We start from the raw sequence: 16,150 nt of genomic DNA on the forward strand, positions 1-16,150 counted from the left end.
CTCACTGTTCCCCTATTTGCGAAGAAGGGGCACAGGTATCGAGTTATGCACTGTCAACCCCTTCTCGCCAACGGTCAGCGCCCGGGGGTTGCACCTTTGGGTCCAGGTCCCCCTATTTATGCTGTCTCAGCCTGGCATGATGCAGGCGTATAATAGCTGGCCGAAGACTTCAGTAGGTAAGTATCCCAGGACAAGGTGAGTATTTCCTTCTCCTTCCCCCCTCCTTTTCCTAGGAATCCTATCTTTTATTCAGGATTCGCAACCTCTGTAACCCCCCTGTTTTGGGCCCACTCCTTTTTATTCTTTCTAGGGGCAGTTCCTGCTCGGCCATTCTGAAAACAGGGGACAGAAGCAGTGGTGCTTAGGACAGTGGTTAATGTTATTTTCACTGGGGCATTTTTACAGCCCTACCTGTCCGCGGCTGCACTGTGTGCGCATGGCCGGCATTTACTTTCGCTTCGGCCGCTTCCACATGTGAGGCGGGTGGGTTTATCTTCTGTCGGCCGTGCTGCATGCACACGGCCATCAGCTTTTTCTCTTCTCCGTACGCACTCCAGGTAAAGTGCCCGGGGGGCAGGGGGTATTAATTAATGCCGTCTGTGGCCTAACTGCGGCAATTAGCTCCTCCCACTCCCTGCTCGTCGGGGATCTGGCCCCTTTCTCTCCTGTCCTATGGGGTTTCAGCACGCGCACTGAGGTCACTATCTTCCGATCAGTGCGGTGCGTGTGCTGCAGAGGTCATTTCTCTCTCTCTCTCTATCTCTCCTGCCTGCACCACTGCGCGGCCCGGTCCCCCTGGCCCTTCATCCCAGGATGCTCCACTGGCTGTGGATCCTCCGGTTTCCCATCTGTCGAAATCGACCACTCTTCCTTTGGCGGATGCAGCATCCTTTAAGGACTCGGCGGACAAGAGGATTGAAAATCTGGCCAAATTCGCCTTTTGAAGTGACTGGTTAATCTTTACTTCCTGCCTTTGCTTCTGCTTGGGTGTCCAAAGCCCTTTCTGTCTGGGCTTCCCAGCTCCGCCAGGGTATTTTTTCCGGGATGCATTTGGAAGATTTGGTGGATCTTGCACTTCAACTCTCCAATGCTACAGACTATTTGTGCTCTGCTTCTCTGCAGTCTGCCCATTGTACAGCTTTTGCCACAGGTAACCTGGTGGTGATTCGTCGCTCCATGTGGGTCAAGGCCTGGGACGCCGATGCCACTTTCAAGAAATCTCTCACTGAGCTTCCTTTCTCTGGGACCCGACTCTTCAGGAAACGCCTGGATGAGATTAACTCCGAGGCTACTGAAGGTAAGAGCTCCTTATTGCCGCAGAATATGTCTAGCCGTACCGATTCCCACAAGAAAGTCTACCTCCTTTCGGTCTTTTGGCTTGGGTAGGGCGACCAGACCAGCGCCCACACGTTCTTTTCGAGTGGGAGGTAGTTTGTCCCTGTTTCGGAAAGCGCTTGGTCTGCCCATGTGCAGGACTCTTGGGTCCGAGATGTCGTTTCCGATGGCTATCTGATCGAGTTTGCTTCTCTTGCGAGGGATCGCTTTTTTCGTACCCGCCCTCCTCGTTCTCCTTCCTTGGCGGCGACTTTTTGGGTCGCACTTTGGACCCTTCTCGCTCAGGGAGTGATCATCCCAGTTCCTCCCAAGGAGCGTTTTTTGGGGTTCTATTCAAACCTGTTTGTCATCCCCAAGAAAGGGGGTTCCATCCACCCGATCCTGGATCTGAAGCTCCTGCGTCATTTCCGTATGGAGTCCCTCCGTTCTGTGGTTGCATCAATGGATCAAGGGGAGTTTCTTTCTTTGGTGGATATCAGAGACGCTTACCTTCACATCCCCATTTTTCCAGTGCATCAGCGCTTCGCAATTCTGGAGGGCTATTTTCAGTTTGTGGCCCTTCCTTTTGGCCTGGCCACAGCCCCAAGTCCCGCCACAACCAGAAAGTTCCTTGCTTCGTCACGAAGTCCTGAGATCTTCTGGCCCTAGCCGTAGACACCCTAGTGATCCCTTGGTCGCACTTCGTCCTCCCCTATGTCTTCCCTCCTCTTCCTCTCCTTCCCAGGGTCCTGAGGAAGCTCAAAGCGGAGGGCATCTCTGCCATTCTCGTGGCTCCGGACTGGCCCAGGTGAGCGTGGTACGCCGACGTGGTTTGACTAGTGGACAACGTACCACTGCGCTTCCCAGCTCGTCCCGACCTGCTCTTTCAGGGTCCCCTTTGCCACCCCAATTTACTGTCGCTGCATTTGACGGAGTGGCGGTTGAGACCGCGGTGCTGAGGGCCTGGGGGTTCTCTCCCCAAGTGATCCGCACAATGATCAAGGCGTGCAAGCCTTCCTCTGCAAAGATGTATCACAGTACTTTGAGGTCATATTTTCGATGGTCTTAATCTTACTCCTTATCCCCAGTTGTGTTCTCCCTCCCACACCTGCTTTCCCTTTTACAGTCTGGGCTGGAACAACGCTTGGCTCTCAGTTCCCTTAAGGGTCAGGTGTCGGCTCTCTCCATTCTCTTTCAGTGTCCCCTGGCGTCCGATCCTCGCATACGCACCGTTTTGCAGGGTTCTCCTTTCAAACCTCTCCGGGACATTTCTCTTCGTATCCTTTCCTGGAAGGTGGCCTTCCTCATTGCGGTCACCTCCTTTAGGAGAGTTTCGGAGCTAGCGGCTCTCTCCTGCCGTTCCCCGTACCTGGTTTTACACCAGGACAAAGTTGTTTTCCGTCCAGTCTTGTCCTTTTTGCCTAAGGTGGTCTCCACCTTTCACCTAAATGAGGATATCGTCCTTCCGTCCTTTAGTCCAGCTCCGTCCCATCCCAGGGAACGTTTGCTTCATGGTCTTGATGTGGTACAGGCCGTTAGGATTTACCTTTCGGTCACTTTTTCCTTTCGCCAGTGTGACTTTCTTTGTGCTTACGTAGGGTCGTCGTAAGGGGCTCCCTGCTTTGAATGCGGCCATTTCGCGGTGGATCCGTTCTGCCATCTCGGAAGCTTACCGCTGCAAGGGGAAGACTTTTCTTTTCCGGATCTCGTCTCATTCCGTCGGGGCCTTCTGGGCTTTCCGCAACAAGGCTTTGGCCTTACAAATCTGTAGGGCAGCCACCTGGTCTTCCTTGCACGCGTTTACAACATTTTACCACTGATGCTGGTTTGGGTCGCAAGGTGTTGTAGGCACCTGTGGCCCAGCCTTCCTCCTGTTAAGAGTTTTTTCCCACCCTGGGGACTGCTTTGGTACATCCCATGGTCTGGGTGTCCCCCAATGTAGCCGAACGAGAAAAGTAGAATTTTTATGCTTACCGTAAAATCTCTTTCTCTGAGGATCCATTGGGGGACACAGCACCCACCCATTTGTTCTGGTGTCCTTGGTTCGGTTGCCTGTCCGAGGGTTGGTTCTCTTTTGTCTGTGGTTTCCTCTTTTTCTTTCCCGGTCTGTCCTCTCCTACTGTTTTGGGACTAATCTGATAGCTCTGTAGGTGGAGTATTTCCTGCTGGAAGGGGCCGACTTCTTTTGTTGCCTAGTGTCAGCCTCCTAGAGGCAGCAGCATATACCCACGGTCTCTTTGTCCCCAATGGATCCTCCGAGAAAGAGCTTTTACGGTAAGCCTAAAAATCTACTTTTCCTGCACAGTCAAACTTTAGGGAAATGGTTTTCTGTCTCGAGGAAAAAAATGACAAGATCAATGGTAAAAATGGTACATTAATGTCCTCTATCTACTCCAAGCCCCCTTTTTATGAGCTGTGTCATAAACATTTGCCTTAGCAACCCTAGCCATGAAAGTATATTTTGGTGTAATATGTAAAGGTATGTGTAACGTGTGTTATTTTAAAATGTATTTATATATATTTTTTTTAATAATGTATGGTAAGGTATTTTAATGGTTATGCAGCCCCTATCTTTTTCCAGTTAGGCTAATTTTTATGTTAATAACTTTGTGTGGCCCACCAATGATCTTAGAAATATCCAAATGGCCCCTGGCAGAAAAAAAGTTCCCCACCCCTGGTCTACTGGATAAGTGCATTTGGCTCTGGCCCTTTGTTTATGTGAGTGCTCTGGTATGTTTGGCCTGGTGTCATGTTTGATGACCATCAATCTCTGGATAGTGAGGGATGTGCTATGTATATTGTCTCCAGTGAAGTGTGTTTGTCCATGCCACCAGTGGAACGCGATAAAAATATTATCTCTTGAAGACTGCACTTTTGTTACTGAAGTATTTGGCCTGACTTGTGTTTCCTGTACACACACGCAGCAATCGAGCAAGAAAACCAAGTCAGGAAGATCTCTAAATGATGAATCTGGAGGAGAGGAAGAGAATGAGAAGAAGAAGAAAGGGACCTTCTTTTCCTGGTCAAGGAGTAAAAGCATGGGAAAGTCTCAGAAGAAGAGAGAGAATGGAGAGATCACCAATGGTAACTACATTATATTTCTGTAACCTTCCAAAAATATTATGGTCTAGAAATGCTCACTACATATATTGTATTATTGGGTAGATTGGCTTAAATGGGCACTGTCATGAAATAAAAAAATTAATATGTTGTAGTACTTAAGTACTACAACATATCTAATAAAGTTTAATTAAAAAAAGTGATTTTAAACCAGTTTAAAATCACTTTTAAATTCGGCCACTAGGGGTCGCCCTCCTAGTGGCCGAATGCATTCGGCAGTGACGTCACTACAGAATTGGCAAATGAGCCTGGCAAATGAGTCGAAATTCCAGTCACTGCGGTGCTCGCTCCCGCCTGTCAATCAAACAGGCGAGAGCGAGCACAGTGAAATCCAGGGCTGCGCATTGGCTTCCTGGACTCTCACACTGGCCGCCTCCTTGCTGCATATTCTCCCTGCAGCAGGGTGGAACATGGCTCTTACCTCTGCTTACAGCCACGGCTCCAGTGGGGATACGCCGCCTCCTCACTGCTCCTTGCAGCTGTGTCCTGTCATTGCCGGGGGGAGCACGTTATATGGAGCAACAAGTGTATGCCCGGCTTCCTGTCATGCTCCTACACTCTGGTAACTCTCTCTATGGTTCTGGAGGACTTTCAATCCTCCAGAAACATAGAGACAGTTTCCAGAGTGTACGGGCATGACAGGAAGCCGGGCATACACTTGTTGCTTGCTACGGACCCCCGCTCATGGTCCGGCACAGGTGAGGGGGAGGGGGGGGATGTCTTCCAACACAGGGTGCCTCCAGTTGTTTCCCCACTACAACTCCCAGCATGCCCTGACAGCAAATAGATGTCAGGGCATGCTGGGAGTTGTGGTGGTGAAACAGCTGGAGGCACCCTGTCCTGAGAACTATGGGCGGAACTCGGCCCCCAGCAGGCATCAGTGACGTGGTGCCTGCTGGGGAAGTCTGCCTGGTAGTGAGCACACTACCAGGCAGACAAAATGCCATTTTTAAGATAATTAAAAAAAAAATAAAGGCAGGGAGGGGGTTAGGGATAGATGGGCAATAGGCAGGGACAGAAAAAAAAAAAAGAGGATGGTGGGAGCTACCCTTTAAGGATGACCTGTCAGTTCTCCTGATGTCTGTTTCATAAAACACTTTTTATTGTTTTAGTTGTATTCTTTTTGTTCTCCTAAAAATGTATGCAGCAATTGACTTTGCTCTTTCACCATGAATTGCCCTTCCACCATGACTAAGGGTAACGCCCAGATGGCAATTTATTCTTACATTTCCAGGAGAAATACAACACCAACTACTAAGAAGAGATGCTGCAGCATTGTTATTCCTTGGAAAGTTCAAGTTTTTATAATGAAAGAAATGTCAGGAGAGCAGACAGGTCCTCTTTAAGGGTCTATTCACATGTGCAGTATCCTGCGAATACTTGATGCGCAGGATTTGAAGCTGTGTTCAGTCATTTAGTTTACATTGAAACCTGCAGTATAAACTTCTGTGCATCAAATATGTGCAGAATACTGTACGTGTGAATAGACCCTAAAAGGTACTTGTCCTTAATGAAAACTGCATGCTTTAATGGTTTTCTTCCACCTTTTGTATTCCCTCCGTTCCGGTGCTCAGTCCTTTGCAGTTCACTGAGGAGGAGTGGGCGTTCCTTTTTGCAAGCTTGTTGCTTACCAGCTCATTTTGTGGAGAAACTTCTGCCCTCATCCTTAGTCCAGTGCTGGCAGAGCTCTGTACTGCATGCTCTGAGCAGGATGATTGACAACCTTGCTTGTCCTGCATTTCCCGTCAGCACTTACTGGACTTTGTCTTGGCGGCTTCCAGACATAGTGCCATGCAGCAGGGAGAGTTGGGGCCCCGTTCTGGAGATCGCGGAGGGTCACAGAGGTCAGACTCACTGCGATCAGACACTTATTTCCTATTCTGTAGGATAGGGTATAATTTAATAGCCCTTAAATGATACAAACATAAGGTAAGCATTATAGACAGCATCTCCATATGGCTTCTTACTGTTGTTGGGCTCTGGACACACAGGAAGACAAGCTTTTCCTTTTACCTATCAGCTCACTTATTTTTCTTTTAACATCTTTCCTGGCAGAATCCTCGATTATCAATGGGGCTCCCAACAGGAGGCGAGATTCACAAGGTTCTGTGTCCTCTTCAGCGAGTCTTGAGATGATTAATTGTGGCAGTAATGGTAATGTGCTCGAGGTAAGGATCACATTAAAGTTGTAATTGTTTTAAAAGACAGAAACTCTCTTATCGGTCGTCCTGACATCAGGCACTGCCTTTCTAACCTTGCATTAGTGATTATGCACATTTTAGCGAACGACTGGTGTACATGTCCCCCCCAGGAGAATTGTAAACTTCACATAGCTGACTGCTTTCATTCTGAAAGAACTTGGTGGACACATCTGTATTATCCATCCTTTCAGATGGCTGTAGTCTGAGGAATTTTGCATGGACCTCAGCTGAGTTAGGGCCTATTCACTCGCTTGCGGAATTCCGTCTCAAATTTAAAGCCCATAGACTCCTATGGGATTCCGCACTCCCATTCACACTTCTGAAATTCCGCAAGCGGAATTTCAGAAGTGTGAATGGGAGTGCGGAATCCCATAGAAGTCTATGGGCTTTAATTTGAGGCAGAATTTCGCCATGTTAATAGACCCTTAGTCAATACAATATTGTTTGTGAATTTGCCTTCTGACTTATTTCTACTTCCAGAATAAGACATTTGCAGATTTTATTCTAATCAGTCTTGTGCAAGGGCCTTATTCCAAATAAAAGTAATATCTGTAACCTTTAGGCTAGATTCACATGGCAGGTTTTTACTTTTGAAAAAAATGTAATTGCAATGTAGGTGGTAGAAATCAGACTTGAATTTCTGCCACGTATTACTCTTTTTAACTGTTTATTTTGTTATGGTTTTGCACAAAATACTTGTGCACATAAGTGACATGTCATCTATTCAGGTTTTTTGGTATACACAGCTTAAAAACTATGCACTGCATTTCGGTGTGATTGCGCCAAAGACTCCATGGGAACAAGATCTTATACTGTAAGAGAATAGAAAAAATATGCAGAATAAAATTGTTAGGTTGTTCCAAACCAACTTCGACTTTCTGGTCTTCCATTTCCATTTCTGCTCTTCACATAAGAACGCCTAAAACCTTGCCAAGTCACTGCGCTGCTGAAGTTAAGTTGTTCTTTTCTGTCTGGCAACAATTCTGTCTGCTGACATCTCTGCTTGTCTCAGGAACTGCACAGAGTAGAAGAGGTTTGCTGTGGGGATTTGCTTCTACTCTGGGCGGTTCCCGAGACAGGTGTCAATCTGTTTAACTTTCTGGAGCCAGTTGATATATAAAAAAAAATGTTTTTTCCTGGATAACCCCTTTAAGGTAAGCCTACTCCTCCCCTGCTGCTGTCGTCATTCTCATCCCTTGATTGCCTGCAGTGTTTTATATCCCCATCCACTTTATGTCACGCCATTCTCAAAAGAAGTGAAGAGGTCACTGCCGCTTACAAGATAATCATGCTCTTCCCCTGCTGCTGTCATCATTCTAATCTTTCAATTGGGGAAAAAAAAAACACGGCACTCAATAAATAGAATGATCACGACAGCAGCAGAGGAGGAGTATGCTGATCTTGTAAGAGGAAGTGACCTCTTCACTTCTTTTGAGGATGGCACGACATAAAGTGAATAGGGATATCAAACACTGCAGCCAATCAAAAGAATGATGACAGCAGCAGGGGAGGAGTATGCTGATCTTGTAGCGATGCAGTCACCTGCCATGTTTAAGGAAAGTATGGCATATGACGGTGATATAACGTCAGAGGGGAAAGAACATACTGTTGCTTATCAGAAGATGGGAACAGTATGATGATCTTGTAAATGACACGACCTGTCCACTCCTTTTCAAGGAGAAGTTGACAAGTGACAATGACATGAAGTGATTGGCTGCAGTGTGTTCTTTCTCTGGTCATTTCATGTCACGGTCACTTGTCAGCTTCTCTTTAAAAAAGAGTCACTGCAGCTTAAAAGAACTCCATGCTAGTCCCGTGCTTTTGCTGTTATCATTCGTATATTTTATTTTTGCCCCCTTTGACTTTGTCACGGTCACATGCCCTCCTTTCCTCCAACAAACAAGGAAGGTCACTGCATCACTACAAGATCAGCATACTCTTCCTCTGCTGCTATCATTCTCCTCTTTTGATTGGCTGCTGTGTGTGATATCTCTGTCCACTACATGTCACGTGTCATCCTCTCCTCAAAAACAAATGAACACTTCAACACAGTCTTTTCCTACCAACTTAGTGAGGCATAAGGTTCTTTTCTGTGATAAATGTTTATGACATTATCCCTGATTTGCATAGTAAAGTCACCAGCAGCTGCAGTCTGACTTTGGGATTCTTGTTGTTTTGTCTTTTCTTTTCATGTAAGAATTCCTTTTCATGTAAGAATTCATCTGCAAATTGTATGGTTAGGTAAATAGCTCATAAGGTTGAAAAAAGACCAGAGTCCATCAAGTTCAACCTATAACCCTAATGAGTCCCTACTGAGTTGATCCAGAGGAGGCAAAAAACCCTCATACTAGAGGTAAAAATTCCTTCCCGACTAGGTTACTCTAGTCTGTTCTGAATTTTACTGTATTTCTTTTTTCCCCCCAAGTGGTTTAATTTTTTAACGAACCATTGCAAGATACGTTTTCTTCATTTTCTATGTTCTGAAAGACCCTATCACTTGGGTTTGCTTGGTGTTTGCTGAATACGTAACCTCACCAGATGTAGTAAATGAGCCGCGTTGCGTGGATCGGCAGTTCTGCTGTCTGCTCTTTTATTACCTGTCACTTTTCTCGTTTTCTTCCAAAGTTTGAATCGTCAAGAGTGTCTTCTTCTGAGAAATCCCCCAAGCACTGTTACATTACCCTGCCAGACGGCTCCTCCTGTGCCATGGTTGTGAAAAGCGGCTTCTCCATTAAAGAGATCTTAAGCAGTCTCTGCGAGAAGAATGGCTTCAACATTGCTGCAGTGGATCTTTTCTTAGTCGGAGGCAATAAGGTATTATACGTCTGAAAAATTCATCTGGACCATTGTTTTAGGATTAGATTAGTAATGTTTCTTTAATCTGACATTAAAGGGGTTGCCTCACCATTAGGCCTTATTCTGTAGAACAGCGATCTCCAAAATTGTGGCTGTTGGATGTCCAGGCAGGATGGGAGTTGTAGTTCTGCAACATCTGGAGGGCCACAGTTTGGAGACCCAGTTTGGTGCTGTAGGGGATAAGTGTATGAAGGTATTGGGGGGGAGTTAGGATGACCCTGCAGTCTCCAAAATGGGTGACCTAAACGTCGTGGGAAATACCTGTGCATGGTTTGCCCTGTCCGATAGACAATCAATGTAGTGGTGGTGTGTATGTGTGACTGCAGCTCCATTCTAATGGGAGCTTTGGGACCCCCAGGTATGAGGTCCCATTAGTTGGACCTCCCACAGTCGTACACCATAATGCCAATGGATAAATCTTATTTAGTCAGTCTTATTATTTTGGTCAGTATAGATCAGTGGTCCCCAAACTATGGACCTCCAGATGTTGCAAATCTACAACTCCCAGAATGCCCGGACTGCCAACGGCTGTCTGGGCATGCTGGGAGTTGTAGTTTTGCAACATCTGGAGGTCCACAGTTTGGAGACTTCTGGTCTCAATTTTTCTTTTTAGTTCATTGTGGGAAACTATTGCTGGTTTGCCAGAATTTCCCAATTATTAGACCAATGGAACAAATGTATTTTACTGATCTATATTATAGAATATTATCTGACCTTCAGGACCTTCTAAGGATCAACACACAATGTAGGGACCTCACTACAAGTGAACAGAATTTAATGAACGCTAAACTCCCTAGGAAGTATGGTGTAAAAAAAAATTAAGAATAATATTTATAATATTTATTATTATTTTATTTGTCAGCTGGCCTCTTCATGCTTCTTCTGCTAGAGAAGCAGGGTCTTTAAACCTGGGGGGTGGGGGGAAGGGGTCCATGATTCTGCTAGTTTGTCGGCAAACGCTGTGGCCTGGCTTTGGGTAGTTGTCAGTAGAAGGTGCCCATAGTCCTTCCATAGCTGTCTGCCAAGTGGACATATGTTTAACATAGGGAGAGGCCAATAAACCAATACCAGACCCCTGTGGGAACCTGGGATCAGGCATACTGGGATCAGGCATACTGGGATCAGGCATACTGGGATCAGGCATACTGGGATCAGGCATACTGGGATCAGGCATACTGGGATCAGGCATACTGGGATCAGGCATACTAAAATGAGGTATGTTAGGATCAGGCATACTAAAATGAGGTATGTTAGGATCAGGCATACTAAAATGAGGTATGTTAGGATCAGGCATACTAAAATGAGGTATGTTAGGATCAGGCATACTAAAATGAGGTATGTTAGGATCAGGCATACTAAAATGAGGTATGTTAGGATCAGGCATACTAAAATGAGGTATGTTAGGATCAGGCATACTAAAATGAGGTATGTGAGGATCAGGCATACTAAAATGAGGTATGTGAGGATCAGGCATACTAAAATGAGGTATGTGAGGATCAGGCATACTAAAATGAGGTATGTGAGGATCAGGCATACTAAAATGAGGTATGTGAGGATCAGGCATACTAAAATGAGGTATGTGAGGATCAGGCATACTAAAATCAGGCGCACTAGGATCAGGCATACTAAAATCAGGCGCACTAGGATCAGGCATACTAAAATCAGGAGCACTAGGATCAGGCATACCAAAATCAGGCGCACTAGGATCAGGCATACCAAAATCAGGCGCACTAGGATCAGGCATACCAAAATCGCATAGCCCGATTCCTACCTGTTGCTGTTGCAAAACTATAACTCCCAGCATGCCCAGAGAACCAGAGGCTGTTATGCTAGGAGTTGTAGTTTTGCAACATCTGGGGGTACCCTGGTTGGAAAAACACTTATCTATAAAATAGTAGTATATAGTGAATATAGGATAGCCAGTCATTTTTAAACCCCACCCTGAGGCCTCTTCTCTGTGCTGCTTGCACAGTAGGGAAGGAGTTAATTCTCTTACGTCCTTGTTACAGCGCTGTACTCAAGCATCGGCATGCCGCCCTGTGTTGCGTGCCCGCCTGCCCTCCTGGATGTGTAATTTATTGTATGTTTCTGTTTATTTTGTCTCCGCATGTAATAAAGCCTCTCGTTCTCAGCCAAGACAGCAGCATTCTGGAGTCCCGGGATCTAAGAATAGAAAAACGGACTTTATTTCGGTAAGAGAAACAAAATGAATCTAACAAATGTAAATCTGGGCTGCGGAGAAGTTTTTCCACTCAGACCCTCCTGGCAGAAACACTTCCTCTGCCATTTTTATAATAAATGTGTAGTCAGGATCCTAAAGGCCTCTGTGGTCTTTAGCTTCCAGACTAACAATCTCCCTGGGATCATGGCTACAATGGATCTTTTAGAGCGTGGATGTGTGCTGTGCGGGTAGGATTATGTAGGTAACTGTAACACGTAATAAAAAATAATTATAAAATATTTAGTGCTCACCCATCATCTCACAGAAAAAAATTATGCTTCTATGTATTACTCACTAGGTCATGCAGATGCTTTACATGTGTTTTTTTTTTTTTTTATAGCTTTTGTATTTGGCTTAAAAATCCCTCTGTTCTGCTGCTTACTCATTCTGACATCCACTGCTCAGGAAGGGGCATATTGAGGCAGACACTGAGTCTGCTGTGCTGTGCTGGGTCCCTTCTTCCAATCACTGTGGGCTTCTCTGTAAACCCAGTCTCTCTGTTTTCCTGCTGCAGTCTGATGGACAAGACAGGAGTGAGCACAGAGGATTGTTAGTCCTGCCGTCACTTCCTGGACTTTGTCCCAGTCTGTGCTTCAGCAGGGACAAAGATGATGCTGCAGCTGGATGGTATGATGCTGTATTCTGGATGGTATGGGGACCCCTAGTGGTCCTTTTTATCAGCCATGATTTCTATAAAAAGAACATTAAACATTCTTATGAAGTATATTATTAAGGTTAATCTTTTGCCAAGATTTACGACATATAAAAAGTTTTTGATTCTCACCATTTCAATCTTGCCTTTTAAATAAAAAAATAAAAAATATATTAAACTTTTATGCCGGCATCTAATGGTAGATAACAATCATCTACTATCTATGGGGGGCATTTATCATCGTCTTTAGAGCTGTTTTTGTGTGTAGATTTTTCTCACATTTGGCGCAGCGTTGCACCTCAAGTTATTTTTTGCGCCTTTTTAGTTTATACTTTTTTTTAATGAATTTATCAACTGAGACTTTTTGTGAATAGGCGCAAAAAAAAAGCGCAAAACCACCGAAAAGTCTCTAAACTACACCAACCCAGACTTAGCTTAGCTTTTTGGTATGTGAAGAGTGAAGTTTCAGAAAATGTGTATCCTCCACAAAATTTATCAAATGCCATTTAATAAATGACCATTTAATAAATCTGGTGCTCCTACACAATTCATGCTCGCAAAAAAGTGTAGAAAAATGCTTCACTTACACCTACAATGATAAATGCTTCACTTACACCTACAATGATAAATGCTTCACTTACACCTACAATGGTAAATGCGCTCTCTATCCTTCTAGTGTTCCACTGATGGCATGTGTTTTATATACCCTACTCTGCCTACTATTTGCATTTGTGTCAGTTTTAAGGAACATCTGGAATTCTATTCATGAGTTTTAGAATTAAGATGCCTTATTTCTCACCTGGAAAAGAAAGGGTTTGTAGAATTGTGCAGAAAGACAGACAAAAAAAAAACCAATGGGCTCCATCCATTGACAGAAACGAATGCCACTTGATGGACTCCAGTGACTTAAATTGGGGTTTGTTGGGTTCTATCACGGTGTCTATAGTTCTACTGCTTAATCCTCCCATTAAAGGGGTACTCTGCCCCTAGACTTCTTATCCCCTATTCAAAGGAAAAGGGGATAAGATATCTGATCGGCACCCCAGACATCCGATGCACGGATCGAACTTCACTCCGTGCCGGATGACTGGTGATGCAGGGCTTAGGCTAGTGATGTCATGGCCACACCCCCTTAATTGAAGTCTATGGTATGGGGCGTGATGGCCGTCACGCCCCCTCCCATTGACTTGCATTGAGGGGGCTTGGCCGTGGCGTCACAAGCCTCCGGCGCTGCATCTGACGCTCTAAACGAACGCCGGGTGCAGCAGAGTGATCACAGGGGTTCCCAGCAGCGGGGTACGATACAAGATACGATGTCTAGGGGCGAAGTACCCCTTTAAGCATGACTGGATAAGTGTCTGAGTCTTTCCAAATAGAGCCACTACCGTATATATGTGAACAGAGTCTTAGTAACACTTTCTTTCCCCCCCCAGTTTGGATCTGGTACCAATTAATAGATCAGTGGGACTGAAAGCCAAACCAACAAAGCCTGTAACCGAGGTCCTGCGTCCCGTTGTCGCAAAATATGGTCTGAATCTCAGCGATCTGGTGGCGAGGCTTGTAAGTGTTGCGTTTAACCATTGTAACTTTTATATAAAAGTTGAATGACTTTTTGAAGAAGTTTTCATATTTTTTTTAAACTGCAAACTGTTTTAAATTGTTTATAATATTTTTTTCCCCATAAAAAGGTTTTTCCTTTTTGCACTTTTTTTTTCCTCCTCACCTTTTAAAAATCATAACCCTTTCAATTTTGCACCTACTCATATGATTGCTTATTTTTTCTACTTTGTAATGACATCAGTCATTTTACCCCAAAATCTACTGCATAAAACAAAAACAAAAAAAATCATTGTGCAACAAAATTTTAGAAAAAAACACATTTTGTTACATTTTGGGGGCTTCCGTTTCTACGCAGTAACTTTTTTATTTTTCCGCGTACGGGGCAGTATGAGGGCTCATTTTTTGCGCCGTGATCTGAAGTTTTTAGCGGTACCATTTTTGTATTGATCGGACTTCTTGATCGCTTTTTGTTCATTTTTTCATGATATAAAAAGTGATCAAAAATATGCTATTTTGGACTTTGGAATTTTTTTTTTTTGCTTGTACGCCATTGACCGTGCGGTTTAAATAACAATATATTTTTATATTTCAGATATTTAAGCACGATAAAACACATATATATTTTTTTTTACACTTTTATTTTTTATGGGAAAAGGGGGGTGATTCAAACTTTTATTAGGGGAGACGTTAAATGAGATTTATTAACTTTTTTTTTTTTCACTTTTTTTTTGCAATGTTATAGCCCCCATAGGGTACTATAACATTGCACACACAGATCACAGTTATTCCATAGCATAGCATTGATTAATGTTCTCGCCGATTGACTGCTCCTGCCTGGATATCACCCTCCTCATGCGTCCTAGCTGATCTGGACACGGTGGTTTCACCGCGGTGGTCCTGATCAGCCCAACTGAGCTGCCGGGAAGCCTTCACTTTCACTTTAGACACGGCGTTCAACTTTGATCGACGCATTTAAAGGGTTTCTAGCGCGTCGCCGTGCGCGGTGACACGTGCTATTAGCCATGGGTCCCGGCCGTTGTTAGATGCCAGGCCCGACCCGCTATGACGCGGGGTAACGGAGCGACCCCGCATTATAGAAAGGGAGCGAGCGCAGGGCATACAGGTACACCCTTCGTCCCCAAGAGGTTAATTCTCATTTTGGGTATTACATTCAAATATTATCTATTGTAGTCCTAAAATTTTTATTTTGTTAACTGTTAGCAAAGTTATGAAATTATGTTTTTCGTATAAGCTCAAGTGCCATAGAGGCCAGGTTGAGCTGCAGCATGCACACAACCTCTTGCCATTCCACACCCCTTCCTGCTAATTGATGTGCAAGCAATCAGTATAAGCAATCTTAAAAAAAAAAAAAAATTACCATGTCAAAACTATTAGTATATAATGATATTGATTCCACATAGTGAACTGCATAAAAGAAAAAAAAATACTAAATGCCAGGACTGCTGATTTTTGGTCACATCATATTCCATAAAAAGATAAAAAAGCTTATCACAAAACTTCATCTGCTTTAAAATGATACAGATTAAGACTTAAAAATAAATTGATAAAAATGAACCCTCATACAGCCCTGTAGATTGAAAAGTAATGAACAATAAGAAAAAAAGTGGTCTCAAAAGACAGAAAATGCTCAACCCCAAGTGCATATATACTGGGGCAGCAGATCCTGCGCTTGTACTGGGGCAGCAGATCCTGCGCTTGTACTGGGGCAGCAGATCCTGCGCTTGTACTGGGGCAGCAGATCCTGCGCTTGTACTGGGGGAGCAGATCCTGCGCTTGTACTGGGGGAGCAGATCCTGCGCTTGTACTGGGGCAGCAGATCCTGCGCTTGTACTGGGGCAGCAGATCCTGCGCTTGTACTGGGGCAGCAGATCCTGCGCTTGTACTGGGGCAGCAGATCCTGCGCTTGTACTGGGGCAGCAGATCCTGCGCTTGTACTGGGGCAGCAGATCCTGCGCTTGTACTGGGGCAGCAGATCCTGCGCTTGTACTGGGGCAGCAGATCCTGCGCTTGTACTGGGGCAGCAGACCCTGCGCTTGTACTGGGGCAGCAGATCCTGCGCTTGTACTGGGGCAGCAGACCCTGCGCTTGTGGTCCTTTGCTAGTGGTGATCCTCAGCATAAAAATGCATACAATGGGGGGATGCCTGCAGCAGACTACAAGTGCCACAATGGCATCCTACACCATATAAACAGTGTGGATGTGTAA

General features: G+C 44.9%; 1 protein-coding gene across 1 annotated transcript in view; it reads left to right on the plus strand.

Annotated features, from left to right (window-relative positions):
* The window catches only part of RGS12 (regulator of G protein signaling 12), a 214,013-nt gene that overhangs the window by 172,635 nt on the left and 25,228 nt on the right, over window positions 1–16,150 (plus strand). Inside the window, exons 9-13 of the mRNA XM_056555025.1 lie at window positions 4,239–4,398; window positions 6,490–6,602; window positions 9,261–9,449; window positions 11,610–11,683; window positions 13,798–13,924. Of these exons, the coding sequence (XP_056411000.1) occupies window positions 4,239–4,398; window positions 6,490–6,602; window positions 9,261–9,449; window positions 11,610–11,683; window positions 13,798–13,924 (663 nt within the window). The remainder of the gene's footprint in view (window positions 1–4,238; window positions 4,399–6,489; window positions 6,603–9,260; window positions 9,450–11,609; window positions 11,684–13,797; window positions 13,925–16,150) is intronic.

This window comes from Hyla sarda, chromosome 1 (assembly GCF_029499605.1).
Source record: "Hyla sarda isolate aHylSar1 chromosome 1, aHylSar1.hap1, whole genome shotgun sequence".
Taxonomy (NCBI): Eukaryota; Metazoa; Chordata; class Amphibia; order Anura; family Hylidae; genus Hyla; species Hyla sarda.